Source organism: Chrysochloris asiatica, unplaced genomic scaffold, assembly GCF_000296735.1.
Source record: "Chrysochloris asiatica unplaced genomic scaffold, ChrAsi1.0 scaffold00078, whole genome shotgun sequence".
Lineage (NCBI taxonomy): Eukaryota > Metazoa > Chordata > Mammalia > Afrosoricida > Chrysochloridae > Chrysochloris > Chrysochloris asiatica.
The window spans coordinates 11,163,966-11,190,871 of NW_006408596.1; the positions used below are offsets into that span (position 1 = coordinate 11,163,966).

The following is a 26,906-nucleotide window of genomic DNA, read 5'->3' on the forward strand; positions in this document are numbered from 1 at the left end:
AGGCGCATGGATATTATCCTATCACAGACAGCGTTGTACCTCAATACTGATCTGGGCATGTTCTTTTTGACAATGAATGCAACACCATTCCTCTTCAATTTGTCATTCCCAGCATAGTAAACCATGTGGTTGTCAGATTCAAAATGGCCAACACTAGTCAATATCAGCTCACTATTGCCAAAGACATCGATGTTTATGCATTCCATTTCATTTTTTACAACGTCCAATTTTCCGAGATTCACACTTCATACCTTACATGTTCAGATTTTCAATGGATGCTTACAGCTGTTTCTCTTCATTTTGAGTTGTACCCCGCATCAGCAAATGAAGGTCCTGCAGGCTTTTCTCCTATGGGCTTTACTCCATTCGCATTATCATGGTCAACTCTACTTTGAGAAGGCAGATCTTCCCCAGCTGCATTAGCCACCACAGTACAACAAACTGACAGACGAGGGTGGTAATGATTATATAGTATCCCCCTTTATCTCATGCTGGTTTTTGCCTTAAAATCTATTCTATCAGAAAATAATACTGTTATTTCCATCCTTCAATTTATGTGTTTGTCTTTATGTGTTAGTTGTGTCTCTTAAAGACACTATATTGAAGAATTCTGTTTTCTACCCATTTTGCTACTTTTAGTCTCATGGCTGGTATACTCGATCCATTTATATTCACTGTAATTATTGATATATATGGATTGACTGCCATCATTTTGCTGTGTATGTTTTTTAATGATGCTAGTGGTTTCTTTGTTCCACTTAATTTGCTGTGCTGAGCTAATTTTGTTTGTGAGTTTTCTTGTCATTTTCTTCATTGCTTTTGTTTTAATGTTTACTGTATCTTTGATTCTCTTTTATCTTGATGAGGTTTATTAATTTTCTTTTGAGATTACCCTGTAATTTATTAATTTCTTCCCAAACTTAAAAGTTTTTATTTGTCTTTCCTTACCATCTGGAAATTCTGTTATAACACAAGTCCCTCTTTTTGCTTTATAATTGTCACCATTATAAATTGATTTTTCTGGTTCCTTATTTTCAGTCTGGTATGTTTAAATGTTTTACACTTTGTATACTTCTATATCTGGATTGACTTCTAGGTGGTATTGTTATATATATTAACCTCAGGTTATTGTCTGCTTTTGTTAGTTCTCTGCCCAAAACACTCCCAGTAGAGTTTTTTTTTCTTTCTGTAAAGTTGTTCTGATTATTACACATTCCTTTAAGTTGTGTTTATATGGAATTGTCATTACACAGTCATATTTGAGGGACAATTTTTCTGGGTATACAATTCTTGGTTGGCAATTGCTTTCTTTCAGAGTTTTATACATGTCATCCTATCAACCTCCTGCCTGCAGATTTCTGCTGAGTAATAAAAGTTAGTCTTATTGGTTCTCATTGGTTGGTAACTTTTTGTTTTTCCCAGGCTGATCTCAGGATTCCTTCCTTGTCTTTGATTTTGGAAAATTTGATTATGATATATCTTCATGATTTTTTTTTTGAGATCTACCCTGTTTGGAGCTCATTCAGCTTCTTGACAGCTATTTTCTAGGCTTTCATAATATTAGGGAAGTTTTCTTTCAACAATTCTTCCATAATTTTCTCTGTGCTTTTTCTAAAATCTGTTCCTGTTCTAGAATTCTGATCACTTTTAAACTGTTCCTCCTGATGGGTGTGCTATATAATGTCAGGTTTTCTTTGAAGTTTTTTCTTCTTTTTTCTGATTATCCAAACAGACAGGTTTTGAGAGATTTGTTTTCAAGCTTACTAATTCAGCCTTTCATTGATTCAAATTTACTCCTTTGCTGTCTCAGTATATTATCAATTTCTGAGATCTTAGTATTAATCTTCTGGATTTCTGTTTGCAGATTTTGTGTTTTGTTGGTTGGTTTTTGTGGGGAGATTGTTAGAAAATAAATAAAACCCCAACCCTCACCTCACTCTTTTCCACTAATTTTACTATTAATTTTTTTCTGAAGCAATTATTACCATGATACATGCCAAAGAGTGATTTTCTAATTCTATCATTCCTTCTAGATTTACCACAGCAAAACCTGAAAAAGCCAAAGGAGAAACCCTGTCAGAAGAGAAAAAGTCAAATCTTGGACAGAAATTGGGCAAACTGCAACCTGCGAAAGGCAGAAAACTTGGGAGGCCTGGAAAACAAAGTAATCAGTCAAGTTCTGGTTCCCACAGGCTTCACTGTAGTTGACAGTCTACTATAAGGATTTATTTTTCCTCTTGTTTCTTTTAATAACCCATCTATTTATTTCTATCAGTGTATACTCATGGATTACTTTTCTATTCAGTGGGTTATACCACTATCGTTATTTATTTTGATATTCAGCCAGTCCCAGATATGATCGGTGGAAACATCTTCATGCTAGCTTTTGTATTTCTGAAAGTTTACCATCATTCCTCAAGGGCGTCCTTACTTTCTGGCACACTAAGATGTCCCACATAAAAGACCACAGCCTTTGGTATGGATTGCATCTCAACGTAAAGAAAGCAAAAATCCTCACCACTGAACCAATAAGTAACATCATGATAAATGGAAAAAAGATTGAAGCTGTCAAAAACTTCATTTTTCTTGGATCCACCATCGACACTCATGGAAACAGTAGCCAAGATATCACATGACATATTGCATTAGGCAAATATGCTTCACAAGACCTCTTTAAAATGTTCAACAACAAAGATGTCAGTTTGAGGACTAAGGTGCACCTGACCCAAGGTATGGTACTTTCCACAGCCTTATATGCAATGTGAAAGTTGGACAGTGAATAAGGAAGACCAAAGTAGAATGAAAGCATTTGAGTTATGGTGTTGGAGAACAATATTAAAAGTACTATGCGCTGCCAGAAGCACAAACAAATCTGTGTTGGAAGAAATACAACCAGAATGCTCCTTAGAAGCCAATATCGCCAGACTTTTAGCTCTCATACTTGGGACACATTATCAGGAGGGACCAGTCCTTGAAGAAGGACATCATGCTTGGTAAAATGGAGAGTCAGAAAAAGAGGGAGACTACCCCTGCAACAAGACGGACTGATACAATGGGCTCAAGCATAGCAACGACTGTGAGGGTGGCGTAGAATCAAGCAGTATTTTTGTTCATCTGGTCACTATGAATCAATACCGATTCAATGGCACCTAACAACAGCCACAAGATGTCCCAGTCTTATTTTGTTTTGTTTTTCCCCATCTGATTTAACATTAGTAAGCATACACTGAAATTATTCAAACATTTAAACACTTAAAATTCAACTGATCTTCCCCTTCTCAAAAAAAAAAAAAATCAAACTATTCATGCTCAGTTTAATTAAGTATGTTTCAGAACATAGGCAATTCATTCATTTCCTGTCTAAACTATCTCCCAAAAGCTACTATGTGCTATTTATTGCTCCTTGGAGTTTTCTGGTTTGTTTGTTTTTTTAACCACAACTGTACTAAGACAGAGCAGCTACTTTGAGGTTGAACCTTTTATTGTATATTATTAAAAACCAGTTCTAGTAAAGTAAGGTATTAACTCCAATTCTTGCATCAGAAATTCAATTTGCCTATTTTTTTTTTTGTATGGTAAGTATTGTGTCAAATTATTTAGACTATAACTTCCAAAATTCCTGGTTATATCAGAAATTGATCATCTGCAAGACTGTGCCTAAAAGTATGAGAACTTCTCTTTCCAGTGTTTCTTACATGTGAGAACTTGCAGACCCCTACAAATTCATCCCCTGAGCAGGAAAACAAAACAAAAACACCCATGGGGTGATCACTTGTTGCCGACAACCTGTAAACACGATCTGTAAACCCAGAGACTGAAATCCTGCAGCATGATTCAGCTACAACTTCAAAGATCCAGATGGTGGCTTTCTGTCAATTACCATAAAAATAAACACACTTACTCCTCACTTATCAATCATCTTATTATCCAGCATTTTGTGTTTACTATAATTTTCCTTCATTTTCACATAATACTGACTTTCATACAATGACCTGGTCTTTGGGACCTAACCATGTCCAAAACAGTAGGCAGTGGCTGTAAACAGAATTTTTTTTTTTTAACCTTTCATTATAAATTGACTAAAGGTTTACAGAGCAATCATCAGTTTTACATTCAATAAAACCACACCTATGGTTTCATTTCAATGACTGCAATCCCGACAGGTAACATCTGTTATTCAACTTTCTCCCTATGATTTTATTGTCGGGCTGCTAACCTCAAGGTCAGCTAGTTTGAAACTACGAGCAGTTCCGCAACAGAAAGATGAGGCTTTCTGCTCCAGTAAAGATTTATAGCCTCGGAAACTCTATACAGGGTAGATATGAGTCAGAACTAACTCCACGGCATACCACCACCACCACCTCTCCTACTCTCTGAACTCTGTCCTTGGGTAAATGCTGCCTTTTGATCTTGAATGGTTCACCATTTCATGATATGTATACCTCATTAGAGGAGCTCTGGTAGCGTAGTGGCTGCGAATCGGGCTGCGAACCACAAGGTCAGCAGCTCGAAACTACCAGCTGTTCCGCGGGAGAAAGATGAGGCTTTCTGCTCCCGTAAAGATGTACAGCCTCAGAAACCCTGTACAGGGTTGCTATGAGTGGGAACCGACTCCATGGCACATAACAACAACAACAAATACCTCACTAGATTTATAGTCGGAAACCCTGTTCAGGGTCGCTATGAGTAGGAACCGACTCGACGGGACTTAACAACAACAACATACCTCACTATAGAGTTGTTGTCCCCCTGTATACCTATCTACCACTTGGCTGAAAATTAAGCCAAAAGGGTAAGTCTGCTCCAAACCTGAATGGTGATCCAGGGACACAGTCTCGGGTTCATCCAATCTCCTTCTGACCAGTAAGCTCAATATTTTTTTAATAATTTTCAGTTCTGTTTCCACATTTTCTCCCACTCTATCCATTACTGTACAAAGATTTTTGCAAATTTTCCTAGAGAGCTAACAACTCTCATTCAGGATTATACAAAGGGGCTTCAAAAGGTTCATGGTATAATGGAATGAAAAGATAATAGAATTTTTGTATGAACTTTTTGAATCCCCTCCTAACTGTGGACTCCCATTTGCACTATTAACTCAGTTATATTTATATTCAGTCCAAAGTACAAACAAGCAAACAAAATTTAAATTTCAAACTGTCTTCACTGATGCACAGAAAAACCCCTAAGATGATTTTGTTCAACAACTTCCTCTATTACATCCACAATGCCCTTAGAACCACCTCCATTTACAACTTTTACATTTAAATTTTATCATTCTCCTTGGAATATCTTTAAAATGTAAACATCCCTACTGCAAAGAATAAAACTTAAGATTTATAAATGTGTCCTGTCTTTTAAAGGGACTATCCCTAGTTGCAATTAAATTTATAAAAGACCATAGCCTCATTACCCTAGATAAGTATGCTGTTGTTGGTACAAATAAGTCTAAAGGAGATTTTATATTTGCTCACATTGTCAGCAAATATTGAATTTCATCTAAAGCCATCAAGCTTTAGTTTAAGCCTTTTTTTTTTTTTTCCTTTTTGGATGCAGCTATTGTTCCAATCTACAAGCAGAAAACCTGGTCTTTACAAATTGTATAAAAAAGTTGTTTTATTGCTAAGCATCTGAATAAGAAGGCTCCCTTATCTATGGAAGGGTAGACAAAGCTGTCAGGCAAGAACTGGTAGCTGAAACTTTTAGGAAAACAGGACCAGAAAAGAAATGCCTTATAAAAACAAATTTTCTTCATGACATATTTAAATATCCCAGTGGTGGTGGTGGTTATGTACCATGGAATCAGTTCCGACTCATAGCAACGCTGCACAGGGTTTCCAAGGCTGTAAATCTTTATGGGAGCAGAAAGCCTCATCTTTCTCCCACAGAGCAGCTGGTAGTTTCGAAATGCGTTGAGGTTAGCAGCCCAACCCGTCAACACTGCAATACCAGAGCTTCTATCCAGGTATCCTACATCTCCCAAAGAAGACTTTAGTATGTTCATAACACACTTCCACAAAACTTCAATGCTGATCAAAAAAGGAGGTTCTGTGTTTCTATATTGCATTCAAATGTTACATGCCATCATTTACAAACAAGCAAAACAATTGAAGGACTGATTGCTTATTCAACATAAAAGGATAAAGAAAGCTTTAGAACCACTTAGTTTGCACAAGTCTCTAACTAAAACATGGCTCTACTGTTTATGGCTAAATCGAAGCATGGAGAAACCCATTTCCCATCCATTGTTAATACGTCAGTATATGAGAAATCATAGTCACTTGGACCCTGGACAGGCATAGTCCCTGACAATGGAGCATGTATGTGCTCAGAGAATTGTACTAGGAGTGCTGCAAAAGTGGATAAGCCACTTTGCCTTGCTTGATGGCACCATCTGAAGAGACATATTGGCTGTCCCAGCCAGGTCTCCCTATACTAATATGCACTGGGTCTTGGATCACCTCTCCTCACTTAGGGGGACAAATAAGAATGTCTTTGTACCTAAAAAGTGTGTAATCTCATTTTTCACCAAAGAGTAAGTTTTCAAGACCAATTCTGTGTCTAGGGAGCGGGTTTCGTGTCCGCTGCCATTCCTAATGCTGTGGCTCGAGGCCAAAGGCAAGCAAGCATGGAGCAGATGGAGTCCTGGCAAGGTCTGCACTGTCCCTGCATTAGCAGCATCTGCTCATTACTCAGAGCCTTCGCCTGCTTTATCTAATGCTCCAGGAAAAGCATTTTGATTTGATTCATTTCGGTATGGTAACGTGCAACACAATTAGTGGTAAAATCAAACTGGAGGCCAGCCAGTGCTGACAATCTGAAACAAGGCAGAAGAAATATGAGGAGGCCAGTGGGTTGGAATTCAAAAATTACAACTGTGGCTCACCTTGCCAAATCTCAAAACCCCAGGTGTGTGTACAGTGTCCCGACAGGGCAAGAAGACTAAGAAAGATGTCTAGATCACTAGTTGTTCCCTTCTCCCCTCTGAATGGCACCCTTTCTAGGGGAGAATATATATGCAGACCACATCATCCAGGGGGTCTTGGTGTCTACAGACCTTCCCTTTGGCAAAACTAAGGAGCTCAAGTTCATGAACGCCTTTTATTATCTTCTTCTTCTGTTCTAGATCCCACAAAGTAAACTTCCTTTTTACTACAATTATGCCTAAGAAATGCCTGTTAGCTCCTGGGAAGGAGCAGTATAAAATCATGCATCTGGTTGTCTAAAACAGTATTTCAGTCTGTCTTTGCCCCCAAGTAGCTATTCATGAACATGCGGGTCTAAATATCATCATGGCAATCTGTTAAACTGAAGTGAAACCAAAGACTGCGCCACCTGAGATCCAGGGAAAGACACAGTAACAGTCCTGATAAATCTGGTAAAACAAGCTCAGTGTGAGGCAACAGCCAGAAAACACAGTGCTCTTAGAGAAGAAATAATCCGAAATACCAAAAAGAACTTGAGACATTTTAAAAATGCAAACAGTGGGATGTAATGTAAACACGGAAGTGCTGTAACACATGGTACTTGGAATACGGTATTTGGAATGGAATATAAACATGAAAGTACTATCAACATGGTATTTGGAATGTACTACACGGGATGTAATGTAACCATGGAAATAATATAGACTGCATCATATACTACTGTACACAGACTGTGTTTTAGAGTCTAGAATGCAACATAAGCATGGAGGTACTACAGACTGTATTGCATATATATTTATAGAGAGATTGTATTGTATAGTATTCTACAGATTGCATATTATAGAATATAATGTAAATGTACAAGTCCTGTAGATTGTTTAGGAGAGATTGTGTAGAACAGTGTTGTACATGGATTATATAGATAATATTGTATATAGATTATATAGCATAGTATTGTACACAGACTATATTGTATAGTACAGACTGTACCATAAACATGAAATGACTACAGATTGTATTGTATGGACTGCATTGCATATATATATATATTTGTGCAGTGAGGTAAAGACAGGCTTGCTATTAAGAGGTGCTGTGTAAAAAAACAGACTTAGATCCCTACTTGAACTCAATGCAGGATAACCATCCCAGGATCATCAAAATTTAAGTATAAAAAAAATAAAGTCATAACAGTAACAGGAAAAAAAATAATAAGTAGTAGGTTATTGTTGTATACTGCTGTATGGATTCCAACTCATAATGACCCCATATGACAAGGTAAAATTGCCCCATATGATTTCTTTTTGTTTTTTTATTTTCAGAAAAACAGCAAAAACATTTTTATTATAAATGTTCCATGTATTTTATGTTAAATAAGTTTTTTGTTTTTTGTTTTTAAGTTTTTATTGTGAATTGAGCAAACGTTTATAGGATCATCTGTTTTACATTCAACAAATCACACACCTTGTTTTCATTACAATGATTACAATCCCTTCCATGTAACCTCAGTTAACAGTATTTCACTCTATTCATTTTAGCTCTCTTTTTTTAAAAAAACACTCAGGCATATATAATAATTTACACTGCCAAAGGGCACATTCTCCAAGTCTGCCTCCTGGCCCCACCAGCTCTCAGTCCCTCTCTTCCTGTGAATCCAGAGTCCTCAGCTACTCCCTCTCTCCATGTCCCCATCTCTGCCTCCATCTCTGGTGTCCCTGCTTCTCTGGATAAGGTCTCGCATCTATTTGTGCTCTTCTCCCTTGATGGTCCCAGGGTCCTCTGTTTCTGGACTGTAGATTAACTACTTCCCCATTTGTGTTACAAAACTTCTTTTACAATTGTGACAGTCAAAATTAGTCATGATAACAATTATTCACTATTGAATCATAAGAATTTTAACCCCATCTCTTTTTACCAGACCCATGTAGACAAGATGAAAACTATTCAGTGGGGATTCTATCTTCCCTCTTGAAAGCTTGAAAGCCAGTCACTTTGTGCCTTTATCATCCCCTCATTTTAGGTAACCAACGTCTATGTTGCCTGTCCCTACCTACCCTGTGTACAGAGGGGATAGCATCCTTCCCTCTCTGTTGGAATTTAGAGCTATTACCTCCCTGAGCATAGCGGTTACGAATCGGGCTGCGAACCTTAAGGTCAGTGGTTCGAAACTACCAGCCGCTCCACGGGAGAAAGAAGAGGCTTTCTACTCCCGTAACGATTTACACCCTCAGAGACCCTGTACAAGGTCGCTATGGGTCGGAACCGACTCGATGGCACTTAACAACAACAACAACCTCCCTGAGTATAGGTCAAGTTCATCAAATTGTAGCAATTTACCCTCCTTTCCTTTATATAAAATTATTTACTTTTTTATCTTCCTCTAGTCGAGTTCTGATCATCAGGCCATCAAGGCTAGGTCAAATGGGTACTATCTGCAAGTTTGGGTGTTCTTGTACGTCTCCCCTCACTTCATATCAGCTGGAAGCTTCACTCTCACCTCTAGCCCTCCGTAGGTATGTACTTGTCCATGGGTTCAGGTGTTCCCAGGTCTCATCACACTTTGAACCAACCAGCCCTTCCTCTCTTCTCTCTCATTTCCATGTTAACGAGAGTCCATGGAACATGTTTGAACTCAGCCCATTTCTTCACTGCTGCTTTTCCCCCTCTTCCACTCACCAGTAGACCAATGTGGTCATCAGCAAACTCTCATATGATTTTGTGTGTTTTTAATAATATTTTATTGTGTTTTCAGTGAAGGTTTACATAGTAGTTTAGGTTCCCAACAAACAAATGTTACACAAATTGTCCAGTAACATTGATTGCTTTCTTTACAATGTGTGAGTAGTCTCCCATATTTCCATTCTGGTTGTTCCATTTTCTAGGTTATAATTTTTATGGGAGAAGATCGCCAGGTTTTTTCTCCCACTGAGTCACTGGTGTGTTCAAATCACTGACCTTCCTTTAGAAGATAAACACTTAACTACTATGATACCAGGGCTCCTTAACAACTAGCAGGTACACATGGGGGGGGGGAATCCAATGGCATGCACACTAATAGAAATGCAAATTACAATTAAACAGCATAGAGACAGCATGCCTTACCTATCAAAACTGACAGAGATCTGAAAGTTTGAAGCATACTTCGCAGGCAAAGCCCTACTTTGCTGGTCAGAAGACAAAATGGAATCACCGCATTCTATTTACTCTTTGATCCCAAAGATGCTTTCATAGGAAACAACCCTCTTTGTGTGTACATGAAACGTCATATGGACAAGATTTTTCACAACATTGTAACAGCAAAAGATCAGAAGCAAGTCAACTGTCCTTCAACAGGGGACGGTGTACATAAATGACCATATTTTTAACCAATGGAATCATTATGTAGGTGTGAAAAAAGAGGATGTTTCCACTACAATGAGATGGACAGCCTTTGACGCTATGCTATTACATTGAAAAAATCAAAATGTGAAATAATATGTCATTGTTAAGTGCCGGTGAGTCATTTCTGACTCACAGAGACCCCATACAGGATTCCCAAGGAACGGTTATGGGTTTGAACTGCCAATTTTTTGGTCATCAGTCCAGTGCTTATCGTACAGTGCCACAGAAGGAGTTCCAATGTAAAACAGCACACTACTTTTTGTGGGATAAAGGGGAGAGACAAGAATAGATATTCAAATTTGCTTGTATTTGCAACAAAGACATACTGAGAGGGTATACAAGAAACTAAAAAATACGGTTCCTATGGAAGACGAGAGTAGACAAAAATAAGTGGAAGCAAGACTTTTCAATGTATATACCATGTATATTGTTTCGATCTTTGAACTCTAAAATGTATTAACTTGTCAAATATCTTAAATAAAAAATAAAACCCACTCACTTACGGATTATAAAACAAAATCACACACACACATATATAAAACTACTATCTAGGAAAATAAACCATGAACAAAGTCTATTAGCTAATACATGACAAAATGAAAAATTATTTGAAATATATGATAAGAGTTACTGTCTTATCCCTTTCTTTTCAACCAGAAAAGATGGACAACCCAAAAGAAAAGTGGGGCAAGACAGAAACAACTAATATACAGTGAAAAAAATACAAACAACTAAAACTAAATGAATGAAATGACTGATGTTCTTAGTACTTAAGCAAAGGCAAACAAAAACATCACCAAAGTATCATTTCACCTTCCAAACACGTATGGAGAAACAGCCTCTCTCATATACTTTAATAGAGAACGTCAACAGGAAGAACTTTTGGGGTAGGCAATTTGGCAACAGCTGTCAAAACTTAAAAGGACCTGCAGGCTCTGAGCCAGTAAATACTTAAAATTTACTCCAAGGAGACACTTGTGTGTGCACAAGTCCATCATAATGACACTTGTACAACACTGTTTTTACTAATAAAAAGTAAACAACCCAAATGTGCATCAATACTGCTCAACAAATAAATTACAGTCCAGCCACATAATGCAGTATTACCCACCTATTAAAAAAGAAGGCTTTCCTGTAAGACTGCCAAGATATGGCATTAACATGAAAAGAGCAGGGTCCAGAGACATATATAGAGAGCAGGTGCCCTGCGTAAACTAGAGGTCGGGCGGGGAACAGTGAGAGGCCATTAACTTTTTATTTAATTTCTGCTGCATGAATTTTAATTATGAAGTTTTCAAAAATTAACTACAGGCATACCTAACAGATATCATGGGTTTGGTTCTAGACCACTTCAATAAAGCAAATATTGCAAATAAGCAGGTCACAGAATTTTTGGTGTTGCTCTGCAGAGAACATAAAAAGGAGCTCTGGAAACGGAGTGGTTACTAGTTGGGCCGCTAATGTCACAGCCAGCAGTTCAAAACTACCAGCTGTTCCATGGGAGAAAGATGAGGCTTTCTGTTCCCATAAAGATTTACAGCCTTGGAAATGCTATACAGGTTCACCATAAGTCAGAACGAGCTCCACAACACATAATCACCTTCACCAGTGCACATAAAAGTTATGTTGACACTATTAAGTACTCAATAGCATTATGAAACAGTTTGAAATCGATTGAGAATGACCAAAATGTGATACAGAGACACAAAATGAGCACATGCTTGGGAATGTGGCAGCCACAAACCTTCACTAAGTAAAACAACACAGTGTCTACAGAGCGCAATAAAATAAGGTATGTCTGCACGAAAAATACATTTGGCAATTACTTGCCATTATTTACCAAAGAAAGCATTTTCTCTATCATATTTACATGGTCTCCCAATGTTTCCACCCAAGAATATATAAATAAGGCTGACAAGGACAATTATAATCAACAATATTAAAAACAGGAGCATGCTTGTACATCACCTCAAGATGTATTTCTGAGGTCACAAGAAATGAGACAGGGGACAAATCAACCAGGCAGAGTCTCTATGCGTGGTAGGACTTATACAGAAACCACTGCCTGGCCAGCAAGACCCCAATCACCACTCTGGACTCACTGCCACTAGTGACATGACCTCAGGCCAATCCTTTGGCCTCGATGGATCTTGGTTTCCTGTCTGTAGAAGGCAGGTGTACAGCAGATAGCAACTATCAGATGATTCTAAAACTGTAGGATTCTAACCTTAAAAGCACAGTAACCAAAAAAGAGTAATCTGATACAATTTGATGAACATGACCTACACCTATGGATACTGTAGCTCAAAAGAGGGAACAAATCCATACAGCAAGGATCATTCCCACCCCTTCCATACACAGAGTAGACAGGGATGGGCAACTTGGACATTGGCTACCCAAAATGAGGGGGCTACAAAGGCAAGAAGTGACTGGCTTAGAAGCTTTCAAGAGGGAATCTAGATTCAAAGGGAGTGAAGGAAGGTAGAAACTCCACTGAGTAGTATACAATCTGTCTAGGTGGGGCTGATGAAATGAAAGGCGGATGGGTCTTTTGTGATACAATAGTGAATAATTGTTATCAGGACTGCTTGTTAGGGTTGGAAATGTAAAGGTAGACGTTTTGTAGCAAGGAGGGAGTGATTAACTTTTCAGTTTAAGAGCGAAGGTCCCTGGGACCATCAAGGGAGAAGAGTGGAGAATGGGACCCTACCCGAAGAAGCCTCGTGATGCCTGAGATGGAGGCAGAAGACAATGACGTGGAGTGATGGAGCAGTTGGGGACTTTAGACACAGAGAGGGAGAGGGGCTGTGTGCTGAGGACCGGGTGGCAGGCTTGTAGTGTATATCCTTTGGTTGGCTGATGATGCACGGAGGGGATTGTAATCATAGCAATGAAACGATGTACGATAGGATAAATGTAAAACTAGTGTTCTCCCATGTAAACTATCATATAATTCACAAGAAAACATGAAGAAGAAGAAAAAAAAAAAGCATAGTAACCTTTGTAAAACTGTTTCAAAAACTGTACAAACTCATTGGTAATTTGGAAAATAACAAACATGCTCAAGCTACTCTTAGGTTATCTGTCTGGACTCTCAATGACCAAACATAAAACAGTAGTAGTCTGTATTCAACAGAAACAGCAGGACTGAATTTCTACAGGCTGAAAAGAAAACAATCTATTGGTAGCAGACCAAAAGAACAAAGTTCATGTTGTTATATAAGCTTTAACATACAAAGATTCAAGATTTCAGCCTTACTTATTATTTTTAAATTACATATGGATATGTGAATTCCCCCACCGGCTACTTTAATATATATAGCTTTGTCCCTCTGAGCCAAGTCTACTGTTAGTTACACGGCCACTGAAGATGTGCTAACAGTGCTGTGACATCAAACATAAACAATTGTAAATAATTTATTGGTCAGTGGGGAAACCAAGCTTTTGGAAACCCAAACTTACAACAGCATGTATGAGCAGAGGGTATCGGGGTCGCTGAAATGACTATGGCTGGTAGAGACAAGCTGTGAAGAACTCATTACTTAAGTAAAAATCCTTTTACATTAGCCTCACCTCAGTCCTGTAAACACACAGCTGCTCCTAACTCACCAAGAGAGCTTGCTGAGACCATAAAAGACAACACACCACAAGTCCCAGAAACAAACTCTGAGGGACTGAAAGTGGCATTGTCCATAGACTGTCTCCATCTATCCCTCCCTTTTCACTTTGGGGTAGGCCAAGTATATTTAATATTTTACACCAAACAAGTTATTTGCTTAAGATGGCTTGGCCAGCCTCATGTCTGGCACTAAAACCCAGCCCGTCAGTTCCAGTCGGAATTAAACACCAGTTTTAATGGGTGCTGTGTTCCAATGCCTACTAATGCACTCAGGATTATTGGCCAACTTCTTCACATAAAGGCAGGAGGGAGTGTGTGTGTGAACATGTGTGTATGAACATGTGTGTGTGCCCACGTGTATATGTAGAGGGATTATTGGAGGGGGGGGGCTGGACACAGCTGCTTCATTTTTGTAAAGCATTTTTTTTTTCCTTCATAGGGAGGAGGGTTGCGGTTACTTACCATCCTCATATGCCGCTACCGCCAGCGAGCTGTTTATCCTCACAAAGGAGACATATGGCTGCATGCCAGGATCGTCCTCCTCATACTCTGATTCCAGGAAGGGGGCGATATAGTCCCAGGTGCGGGTGTCCCACACCCTCACGTCCCCTGATGTATATCTGGAAAACAAGTGCACACTTGGTTCCAAAAGGGGCTTGACAAGCAGGGCCCTGGTGGAGAGAGCCTCAGAACAACAGAGGAGTGAGATGTGCTCAGTGGTTTCCATGAGGAACTCTACCAGGAGACCAAGTCAACTAGACGACAGAAGGTCGTGAACATGCTTCATGTTCTCACAGCACGATGGTGGCAATTGCAAATGAGAAAGCTATAATAATAATTGGGTAGCAAGATCGTCTTGTTTCTTCCTTTTGCACTTTTACAACCAAGCTGTTACCTTAGGTTCTTCCACTAAAGAATCACTAACAAAAATTGCTACAAGTGGCAGTACTTACAGAGACAGACACACAGACATGAATGAGAGAGCAAGAGACACACAGAAAGAGAGAGAAAGAAATGCTACAGAGATACAAAGAACTAATGGTCTTACAGGCTCAAGTTTTCTAATACCTCATCCATGCATCAGATTTGACTGATTAAAGTCCCTAAAGACTAATTGATTTGCTGAAACAATTAAATCTTGCCTTTAGCAGCCAGACAATGCTGCTTTCTCATGAAAAGCTCTTGCCGAAATGCATGACACTCCCTTGTTTTGCCCACTTAGAAAATAGAAGCATTCACTCTCCCCTATTACTACTGCCACTCCAACAAATGACTCTCCATCAAAGCCCAGGCAGGCAGGCCCCCACGCAGACACAAGGCCCAGAGGATAATGGAACAGACTGATGATGAGGTGGGGCGATGCCTGCCACTGAGGTATTTAAGCTAAAGTTCTAGATGACTACAGAGGATTCTGTTCAATGCTCAAGCAGCACTAGGGAGGAGTCTGAGAGATGCCTGGAAAAGTGCCTGGGGTGCCGACACAATTTCAAGGTGGCTCCCGGTCCGCCTGAGGCCCTACCCGGAGAGTCCTTAGCGTTCCTGTGATCTCATGTTTAATGCGGAGAGTCAAACAAGATAACCTCTGAGATTACTGTACTGCTGAGATCTAGGATCTGATGCATTTACGAAGTAGCTATAGGAACTCAATTTCTCATGCAAGGTGTCTTAAAAAAAGAAACGAAAAAACACTGATTCAGGAGGGCTGCATTTATGAAATGTAAAAATAGTTCCCTCTAGTTGCTCATCCAAGGAAATAACATACGTTACGTCACTCAAAGGTCACATAAATTCCCTGGTTGGAGGATTTAGGGCTCTCTACCTGTAGGATGGAGCCGGGGAGGGGAGACTTGCTATGTTGGAAAGAGCTTTCTAAAATTGGGCTGATGTACCGATTTGACCACTGATCCTCCAGCCCATAAAAGCACTCACAACACCACTGTCAGGAAGAGCAAGGGTACACACAGATATCATCACGGCCAAGGCGCATACTGGCTTCAGGCTCTCCAGGCAGCAGTCCAGATAGCCCTTCTTCACTGAAGACACTGCCCCACAACAAGAGTCACGTGACCCGCTGAGACCCCTGCCAGGCCAGGTCCAGAGAACGGCTACTTACTTAGCGCTAGAGACAGGGGGAAAGACAACACGTGTGAATTCCTGGACTGTACATGATTAAATCCTTTGGGTTAAAGTCAGTGTGAAAGGAACTAGGATATTCAGAAAATAAAGATGAGGACAGCAATTTCTTCCAGAAATACAGAAAAGGTAACAAAAAGATAGGAAGAGGCGGGAACTGAGGAGATCAAGGAATGAAGGAGCTCTAAGACTAAAAAGTATACAACCAGGAAAATGCATTTTCTGTCAATCATGGTCATTCGATTTTTTATTAACTGCATATTGGACCACAAGCTCTGGTGACAGTGATTAAATGCTTGGCTGTTGGAAGCCACCAGTCTCAAGATGAGGCAGCCTGCTTCTGTAAAGATTCTAGCCTTGGAAACCTATGAGGGAGCTCTCCTCTGTGCTAGAGAGTCACTTTGAGCTGGAATCACCACCACAACGGGTACAGTGGACCACACCAGCAATCGTCACACTGACCTTTGCGGTACCCCTTCCGGGGCCCCGTAGAGAGCAGAAGGCTATGGAGGAATGCAAGCAGACCAAGCTGCAGCCTCCAGCTCCGCTGAATACAGTTCTGAGGCAAAGCAACAGCAATAAAACTTGGGAAAGGTGCTTTCATTGCCAAGCGACACAGAAACCCAGTGTCAAACACTGAGTTTTCAATCTCTCTTACTACTGGACGTGGAAGAAGGGTAGGGACCCCACAGGTAGTAGCACTCGATCAGTAACTTCAAGGTGCCTGATGTGCCTTTTCTGCCATAAAGGAAAGAATAAACACATGCCCCCCTCAAAGTCCTGGTGGGTTAACATGCTGGGCTGCAAAGCCGGTTTGAACCGCAAGGTCTGCAGTTCAAGCTAACTAGTTACTCCTCAGAAACCCTACGCAGGGTTGCTATTGGTCAGAACCAATTCGACGGCACTTAACAACTCCTCCTCAAAGGCTGACTGCTTCTGAATTCCTTACTGTTGTGACTAGTAGTTTCACTCCCAAGTCACTGGGGCAGAGATGGAGAGGCTCATTCAACAACCCCTTGCCCACAAGCCATACTGACAGATACATCTAACATCAGGTCACTAAAGTCCTTTCTGTCCTTCCAAAGAATGCCACGATTATCTGGAGCCACCGGTACCTCACATTTGGACTATTAATTACCCTACTTCTGAGTCTTACTACCTCACTCCCTTCTATCAGCCTGGTCAAACCAAGCTCCCTACAAAGCTTTAAGTTTCTGAAGACAGGGTCTGGGCCTTGCTCCAATCGGTGCATTCAATGACCAATGAACAGTGCCTAACACTTAGAAGTTGTCCATAATTTGTTATACCTAACAGTTTACTGGGAGTCCTAGTGTGGCACTGAGGATATCACTGGACTGCTAACCACAAGGTTGGCTGTTCAAACCCACCAGATGCACCTTGGAAACCCTCTACAAGGTTTCCATGAGTCAGAACTAACTCTACAGCATTTAACAACATCAACACTTCACTTAGCAACCTGTGTACCACAGTGGGTTACACACTGGACTACTAATTACATGACCAGCAGTTCGAATCCACCATCCACTCTATGGGAGAAAGATGAACTTTCTGCTCCTATAAGGATTCACAGCTTTGAAAACCATATCCAGGGTCACTATGAGTTGGAACCAACCTGATGGCACTGTAGAATAAGCACTGGACCACAAGGATGGTTTGAACTACAAGGTCAACGGTTCAAACCCACCAGCTGCTCCTCAGAAACCCTATCCAGGGTCACTATGAGTCAGAACCAGCTTGATGGCATAAACAATAACACTTTACTGATGAAGTTTTCATTACTGGGTTTAGCCCTGGAAATTCTCCACAAACTAGCTTCCACCTCTTTCTCCAACCTCACTTTCTATGCTTCCTTAATAAGAGTCTGCCTCCATACAAGCCTGTGATTCCCTGGATTTGGACAATCCTTCTCATATTGTCCATCGTTTTGGGGTGCCTTCCCTCCACAAGCCCCAGCTCAGCAGGGCTCAACCTCCGATGAACAACAGAAGGAGCGGGGAAGCTGTTAAGGGTCGTGATGCTCAAGCAACCCCCAAGCAGACTCTCACAGAGGGTGGGACCAGTCCTCAGTGCTTCCAGTGTGCAGGCAAGGTAGAGACCCACCAATAACGCCCAACCCTGCCAACTGCACGAGGTCTAGAACAGGTCCTACCTTGTTACCAAGGCTCAGACTCAACTGTGTGCCCTTTACCTGAAGAAATAGCATTTATTGCTACATTTCCCATCTTATCTCCTCAACTGTAAAATCCTGGAAGGAGAGCTGGGTCTCATCGCTGTAGCCTTCATCAAAGAGCCTCACAAGACAACAACCTTCAGTAACTGAGAAGTGTCTGCACCTCCTTCACTCACCCAGCGACCCCTAGTGCTGAAGTTCAAAAAGGCAGCGTGTCAATATGCAGTAGACACCTTGCATTTAATTCCATTTTTCCACGAACTTCTTGAAGTCCCTTCCTATTTCTCTTCAAAGCAGCAAAATCAAAACCAAACTTACCACTACTGAGGTGATTCCAACTCAGAGGCCATTTAATAGTGTTTTCCAGGCTTTAAATCTTTACAGGAGTAGAAAACCGGGGGTTTGCACTATCGACCTTATGACTAGCAGTCTGGTGCTTATCCTATAGCACCACCAGGGCTCCTTCAAAACATGGGATAAGCTAAATTATTTTGGCAAGCACAAGTTTTCCCATAGATATCTATTTAAACTCCTCCATTCTTTATAGCCAAAGAGGCTAATAACGCAAATGTTTGGCTGCAAAATGACTCAAGAGGTAAAACACACAAGCCTCCATGTCTCCTTTATGGATGGAAACAAAGATAACTATCCTGTTTCAGCAGGTACTGGTGATAACCCAGCAGCCGGCCCTCACATCTAACAAGTGAAAATGACTATGAGTGGGAGTCAGGCTGAGCACTAATGAACTTGTGCGAGCAAAGCAGACATTTTCACAAGGGTGAAACATTGGTTGGGGCAGAGGGACCTGGACCAAACACTAATTGTGATCTAAAAATACTTAACTACATTGGCCAGAAGAAGCAAGAACAAATTATCGATGGGAGGTAGGAAAACATGGCTGATTTTTCTCCAGAGCTCCAGATGTCTTTATCGCTGCCTAATGACAATTACACTCAACCAATTAAGTCACCAACCACTATGACAGTTGCATTGTCAGTAAGCCTTTGGACCCCAATGCTGATGGCTCGCTAATTGGTGTCTGTGCAAAGTACAACTGCAGTGAAGAGACTAGCTCATGTAAGATCACGAAAGAAAAATCAAAGTCGAAAGGCTTTTACAACACTAGGAAAGGTGACCCTAGTCCATGGCACTGGCCAGTCAGGCTGTATTCTTTCTCCATCTTTTGGGAGGCTTGGCAAGGTTGAGTTTACCTTTAGAATAAATAGGTCAGAGCCCACAGCTGATTTTTTGGTTGAAACATTGGGAATAGAGCCTCTCTCAAGCACACGCCCCTTAGCAATTGCCAATTTAAAATGATTTACCACCAAAGAGCTTTCAATAACTAGTAAGTTTCCAATAAGCAGACTACTTAATTGGACTAAGACACTGGAAGAAATGTTGTACAGCTTAACCTTCCTTCTTGTATAAATATCCAGCAGGGCTTCCATTCTGTTTCCAGGTGCCAGAACTTAATTGTTCAAAATCATTTTTTCCAAGGTTCTTTATAACAACCAGCAGGGGGGATGGGGGGGGCACAGAAGAGGAATGAGAATTGTTTTGATCTAGGAATGCCGAGAAGTAAGGTTAAGTGACTTACTCAGAGTCACAAGAAATATTTGAGTGGCACAGCTGGGATCAAAACTGGTACCGGTATTTTTGTCCATCTGCTACTTCGCCAACAAGCCACTATGCCTCTTTACATGTATGTCTTTAGACAATACAGTTCTGAAGAACCAACCCCGTTTAAATGCAATATAGGCCATTGATTGTTTTCTGTATTGCAGCTCAGCTTGCAGAACACAGCCCCTGATCCTAGCCCATCAATTCCACCACTATATCCCAACTAGACAGTAAGGAGCCAATAAAACAATTCAGTGTACTGGCAATAGCAGTATGGGCTGGGCAGGCGTAATCTGTGCCTCCCACATCTGCTTCATGGAGTGGTTGGTAAAAGTTCATCCTCTACAGGGCCATACAATGAACTCACATTGTGATTCCATCCTGATCAGGTACCCACAGCAGCCGAAGGAGCCTGCCTATGAGGTCTCATGCCAGAAATGGCACATGGTTCATTTCAGAGATAAATCCAATAAATTGGTAGCGGCTGCCTAGAATATTGTGAGGAGGATTCAGAGGCAGTGTACCATCCCCATCTCACCAGAAAAAGAAATGCTGTAATGGATTCTTAATGTCCACCAAGGGCTTGGGAGCAGGACGTGTGTGTAGACTTATATGCATCTCTCCCCCACAGGAAGTTCTACCTGGCCAACTCCTGCTGTCTTTCAAGACTCAGCTGAGAAGTCACATCTTCAAACCCAGGACTAATTGTGAGTCTGTCTTGGGTGCCTGTCCTGACTGTGTTGTGGTGCCCTCTTCTTCCCCAACCCTAAGGCTTCCCCCCTTGAACTGTAACCCCCTATAACTGCATCCCATCCCCTCTCAGCCTGCAAACACTCTGTGATCAAGGGATGTGTCTGCTGTATTCATCAGAGACTAACTGACGAAGTCTCTGGACTTAAACCTAGAAGAAGATGGAGGTATAAAGGCTACTAAGCAAGCCAGTAGAGGCCCCTCTAAATACAGTGCCCACAGTTCAAGAAGTATTTATGCCCTTCACGTGTAGACGTTTTCCCTTGCTCCATCTTCTGTTTAGTAATACCAAAGATTACCAATCAATGAACGCAAGAGTATTTACTGTTTTCTATGAAACATGACTGTTGTATTAGGCAATTAACAAAATGAACTCAATCCTACAGCACAGCATCTTTCTGTGGGACGGCACGGCAGCAAACATCAAGTGGATCTTAAGACGCATCAACTGAAAATAATGAGCGTCTTAATGGACCTACGAGATACATGCACTGAACACTTAAAACTGCTTTCCATACATCTTGGTTAATCACAATCAATAGGGCCAGAGTCAATGATGACTGTGCAGAGTTATTGTAGCTGTGGCCCTTCCCATTATTCCTTGGAGAGCTGGAGATGGATAATTGTAGTCATGAGTTCACCAGTATTTATTAAGGACATTCTGGAGCTCCTTCATTAAGGATGTAATAAATGTAATGCTCTCCTCTATTCCCTTATCAATATCTGACCTCAGACTTATTTACCAGAAGAGCATGTATACCTCACGGCTGAAAAAAATAAATACATTTTAAAGTATTTTTAAAAAGAGGTCCCTAACGGGTAATGATCGAATTCCTTATGGGAACCAGTCCAATGTCATAATAAGCAGTAGTACAAAATCTATACAAAACAAAGCCGTAAGGAAAACTGCCAAGAGAAAAAAGCTGGATGCTTTGTTTTTTAAGGAGAAAGATAGAAAGCACATCCTTAGGGAGCGTAAGTATGGGTGACATTTAGATATAACACAACTTTATCAGTAATCTGTATTTACATAACATCAGCTAACTCAAGAGCCTCAAAGCTATCCCGAGGTATTGTCTAATTTCTTATGCACACCCATGAAAACAGTGGAGCATCAGAAACACCACCCACAGAGATCCCAGTTCCTGAATAGAAAATATATTTTAAAATTCAGAGCAAATATATACTATTTTGGATTTCAACCATAATGAATAGCTTGGCACAGTAAAGGGTACATTAAAATTACTGGGAAAGGCAGAGGAAAACTGGCTACAGGTGAGGCAGGTGTCTCAAGAAGTGAACTTACACACATGGCAATGTCAGAATTGATGGTCCCCAATGTCTGAACGGTATGTGACAATGTTTGAACTGATTACTTCCCTTGACTCCTAAAATTCCACTGAAAGTACCAACGGGCAAACGGAACAAACCAGAGACTTAGATACCAAATTGTAAATATACAAACTATAAAGTTCACAATTTTGCTGCATGTGCACAGACAACTGGGAACCCTCTCTATGCTGAAGTCCAGGTTAGATGAACAAACAAAGCTAATATGAGCTAGATATACACTGGATCAGGGCACACAGCCAGAGTTCACATGGATGCTAAAGAGAGGTGTGAGCAGTTCTATTATGTATGTCCTGTGGCTGGGCAGCCTCAATGGGAATGGAGATGGATGAAAATGCAGGAGACACAAAGGGACAACTGGATGTTTTTTTAGGAAGAGAAGCGAGCTAATATTTCAAAAAAGAAAATGAGACAGTTATCCCTTTTGGCAGCATTTGAGGCACATGGACACACACTTACCATGCCTTCCAAAGCAGGCAACTGTACACTCAAAAGTCAGATCACATCAGTGGAAAATGGGAGAAAAACATTTAGGATGATTGAGAAGAAACAAAACAACTTTGACACAAAGAGGTTGCTTAATAACGTTTTTAACCAAAAGGAGGGTGGGGGCAGGAAAATGGTCTTTGGCTGTGAATAGAAAAGTGTGCTTTCTTATGCAAACTGAAATACTTCAGACTTTTGAATCTTAAGTAACAGCGAGGAGGGAGTTTATTGCAAAACACCACCATACTCCTGGGCATCTGATAAAAGCTTTTGGTAAGCTAATAGCTTAATGGTGAGCCGAGCTGGCACAGGGGCCTCGGAGGAGCCCCAGGCTAGATGTTCTCGAATAATGTGTACCTGAGACGCTCTCCTTCGCTAGGTGGCAGTACAGCAAGTGAACTTATTATACCTACATCTCAGGTGACCTTCCTGAACTTGTGATGTCATCTGTTTTCAACCCTCTCAACTTCCAGAGTGCAGCTGGGGAGAAGGGGAGACAGTTACAAAACCGGGGAGGACGAGTTTTAGTCTCCTCTGTGTTCTATTCAAACAATGCTAGGAGGTGATGCCAACAGCAAAGTCAAACAAAGCAGAAAAACACCTTTCCTAATCATTTATCATCAAACAAACTTTCTTGACAACATTTCTTCTTCTAAAATAGAAGGAAGGCACACACTAAACTCCACGACACTTGCCAAGACTCATAGACAGAGGATGAACTCTGAGAATATGTCAGATAGCTTATTCTATAGAGACTGGTGACTTGCGAACACAGATTTTTCTCAAGGTGAAGAAATGGGAAATTGGGTCAAAGTAGAGGCTGTATTTGAACTGTGTAGTTATCATGCGAAGAATTTCTGCTTATCTAGGCATGAGGTGGGTTGCTAACCTCAAGGTCAGCAGTTTGAAGCTACCAACCTTTCTGCAGGAGAAAGATGAGGCTTTCTGCTCCTGTAAAGATTTACAGCCTCAGAAACCCTGTACACAGGATGGCTCTGAGTCAGAACCGACTGTATGGCACACCACCACCACCCACCAATCAGCACAGATGACAAAGACTGGCTAAGTAGCCAAAGGAAATAAAAGTGCAAGACAAGGGCCCAAGTGACAGCATGGATCTAATGACCTCACCAAAATGGAGTCGGTTTAGTCACTGCGTCTCAAGTAAGGAGTTTATACATTGGCTGGGATGATCTTGTGGTCCTAGGAGGGCAGGACAAGGAGAATAGGACATGCTTAAAGCCACCCTGATAGTTACCTCAGGAATCAGGAATCAGCCGGACCCTAAAGGTAGCATGTCTGAGGAAGTTCATTGCCTGATTAATCCTTTTTCCCTAAAGGTATGTTTGAAGAAGTTTTGTTTTACTGTTTCTTTTTCCAATCCTATATAATATGCCCGATCTTCATAACAGACAGGACAGTCTTGAGACATGATTCTCTCCATCCTCCAGACTGCTGGCTTTCTGCTAATAAAGCTTGCATTGGATCTCACCCCATCTCTGTGATTGAGTACAGTGATAGGTGGCAAACCCTCATTTTGGTTTGGCAACACAAGGTGCTTGGGTAAGTCAGACATACCCAGGGTGTGTAGGGTCCCAAGCGAGAGGAGCTTTTATCCCATACACACTTTCCACAGAACTCCCTGGGTGCTGAGACTGCTGGGAGGCTCTGAGGGCATAGCAAGCCTTATGGCAAGGTCCTGACCATGCCAAAGGGGTACAGCCAACAGGACAGACATTGTCAAGAGGGTGAAGGGGAGGGGTCAAGAAAAGGCCTTTTGATTTGTGGACCTTGGAGAGTATTGTTCAGTGCAAGGGTGGGGAGGGAAGCCAGACTGTAGGGGGCCACGACTAGACACTCACAGGGAGGCAGTCTCCCTCTTTATTTATGCCACCAATAGGAACAATAGTAGGAAAATGAAAGATATATTCAGGAGGGATTTTACTAGGACGTGGAGAGCCCTCATACCACAAAAGTTAACTTGGCATTCTGAAATAACTTTTAATCTAGAAAACTTGAAAATACATCTTCCAAAATCTAATAAATTCTGCTTATAGAGCTGTAGCCGAAGAAAATAATCAAGACTGTGAGAATAGGGGAGGATAACAGGAGAGCGTTAACCCTTTAAATACGTTTTACTAAAAAAGGGGGAAATCTCCAAGATTCTTTGCAAAAAGTATCCATAACACAATACAGGATATAATTTTAATGCTCAAAGCTAGAAGTATGAATAAGAAAACTACGATATAATTACTCAAGGAGTCTTTACAGCCAATCAAAGATAATAATAAAAAGTATGTATACCATGACAAAAAAACAATAACAACAACAAAAACTCATCAATTGAGAGAAAAATATACTAAAAACTGCTATATGGTCTACAATTATACTATAGAAAGTTATGCAAAGAAAAAATATGCTACACACACCAAAAACCGTCACAGAGGCTCTGGGGTGGTTATCTCTATTTTCTAAAATTTTGCAAAAACAACACGGTCTTTTTAACAGAAAGGATTCCTGAAAAAAGAGGAAAATCTACAATGGTGTTATAACAGGCAACGCTTGAGAGTAACAATGAGGCACTAAGGTAGCTCCTCACAGCTCTGACTGTGGATGTTCTAGAAGCAGAGCAGAGGGGGGCAGTGTAGATGCCCTGGAGGCACAGATCACAATACACACCCGCCTACAACCTGCCTAACCTCTCTGAGGCTCAGGTCCTTCACAGGGAAAGCAGGAAGGTCACCAGCCTTGTCTCATGAGATAGTGGGGCTATGTAAAGAAAGGACCTAACACTGTGTGAGGCTCTTATGAGAAGTAGATTCTGAAAAAGGTGTGTGTGTGACAGAGAGACAGAGAGAGAGAAATGACGATGCTACAGTAATAAACGTAAGTTTCCATGGTGCATGTGGAGATTAACAATTCACTGTGCCCACTGGTCTACATACTTCCCGCTACTAACAAACAAAGCAACGTCCCTCGAGATATACTCTATCTCAAGGACAGTAATGACAACAAAAAGCAATGTACAAGAAACACTCACCATTTTGTACATTTCCAGCTTATAATATGCTGTGGTTTACGAATGACCCATGTTTTCTTCATAATAAGGGAAAGAGCTCAATTCTTGGTATTGTTTAAGGAAATTTTAACCCTATGGGGAAAGCATAACCCTCAAGAGACTGTTAAGAGAAGTTAAGAAGCTACAGGAACGGCTTCAACTCAAAGGAGGTGAGTCAACCATAGGCAGAGGTGATTTTCTACCCTTCGGCCTAAGCACTTCCTTTGTCTAGGTTTCCAGAAGCTTTGCAGGGTTAGAGAGGAGGATGCCAGGAAGACAGTGGAAAGAACCCTGAGCCTAAGAAGCCCATGTCTCTGCCCCTAAAAAGAGTAGCTTTGTGTAAGTGTCACTGAACTTCAGGTTCGGAATCTACCCAAGGAATGCGGCAGAAAAGAAGATCACTAAAGTGACTTCCAAGCTTAAAGTATAGACTTCAAAGATGGGAAATGTTAACAAATTAGGGGGCAGTCAAAAGAAATGAGGAACTTCTTCAGTTTCTGAAAGAAATGTCCACCATGGTGGGAAGGATGGCAGATGAGGTCTGTATATTAAATCTGAATGTTGACTCTATACAAAACAACATGCAAGCACTAAACGACATCTAGAGGCCTGGCGTGCTGCTGCAGACTAAGCACTGGATCACAAGGTCAGTTTGAACCACAAGGTTGGCGGTTCAATCTCACCAGCCACTCCTTGTAAACCGTATATAGAGGTGATTCCAATTCATAATGACTCAATAGCACTTAACAACAACAACAACATAGGGCATTTGTATAGAATCCTGGTGTGCTGCTGTAGGATAAGCACTTGACCGCTATGCGCAAAGTCATAGGTTCAAACCCACCAACCACTCCTCGGAAACCCTATACAGGGTCACTATAAGTAGGAAGCAACTCAACGGCACTTAACACATTAACAACTTAATGAGATGTTACAGACAAGAAGATGCGTGGCTGTAATGTTAAAAACAATTTCAATATAAAACAAATACTTTAGGCAAACCCATGAGGCCAACTGAATAGATGCTTTATAATATGCAGTTAATTACTTCTTCAGAAATTCTGAGAAGGGTCAATTTGGGGGGCTGTGGGAGGCAAATGTAGAGTGCTGAAGGAAGGTCTCAGGGAGGAGATATAACTTGAGTTGGGCTTTAAAAAGTGATCAAAACTATAACGGGAAGAGAACAAACAAGATGGCGGATCAGGTAGATGTATAGCAGAGAGCTCCGCCAACAACAACACAGAATACCCGACCAAGCAGGCTCAGGAGCTGGTCCCAGTACTCTGAACCACATACAAAGGAATACTTAGAAGGTTGGAAGGCTCACAGCTGGGGGAATTTGTGGCAGAAGCAAGAAATCTATTGCTTTCTAGTCCGGGATGCTCGGCTGCTCCA

The 26,906-nt window shown here is 40.9% G+C and overlaps 1 protein-coding gene across 1 annotated transcript in view; it reads right to left on the reverse strand.

Moving 5' to 3' along the window:
- FBXW8 (F-box and WD repeat domain containing 8) overlaps positions 1-26,906 on the reverse strand; it is a 237,150-nt gene that overhangs the window by 142,008 nt on the left and 68,236 nt on the right. The window contains exon 5 of the mRNA XM_006865507.1: positions 14,386-14,543. Within this exon, the coding sequence (XP_006865569.1) occupies positions 14,386-14,543 (158 nt within the window). The remainder of the gene's footprint in view (positions 1-14,385; positions 14,544-26,906) is intronic.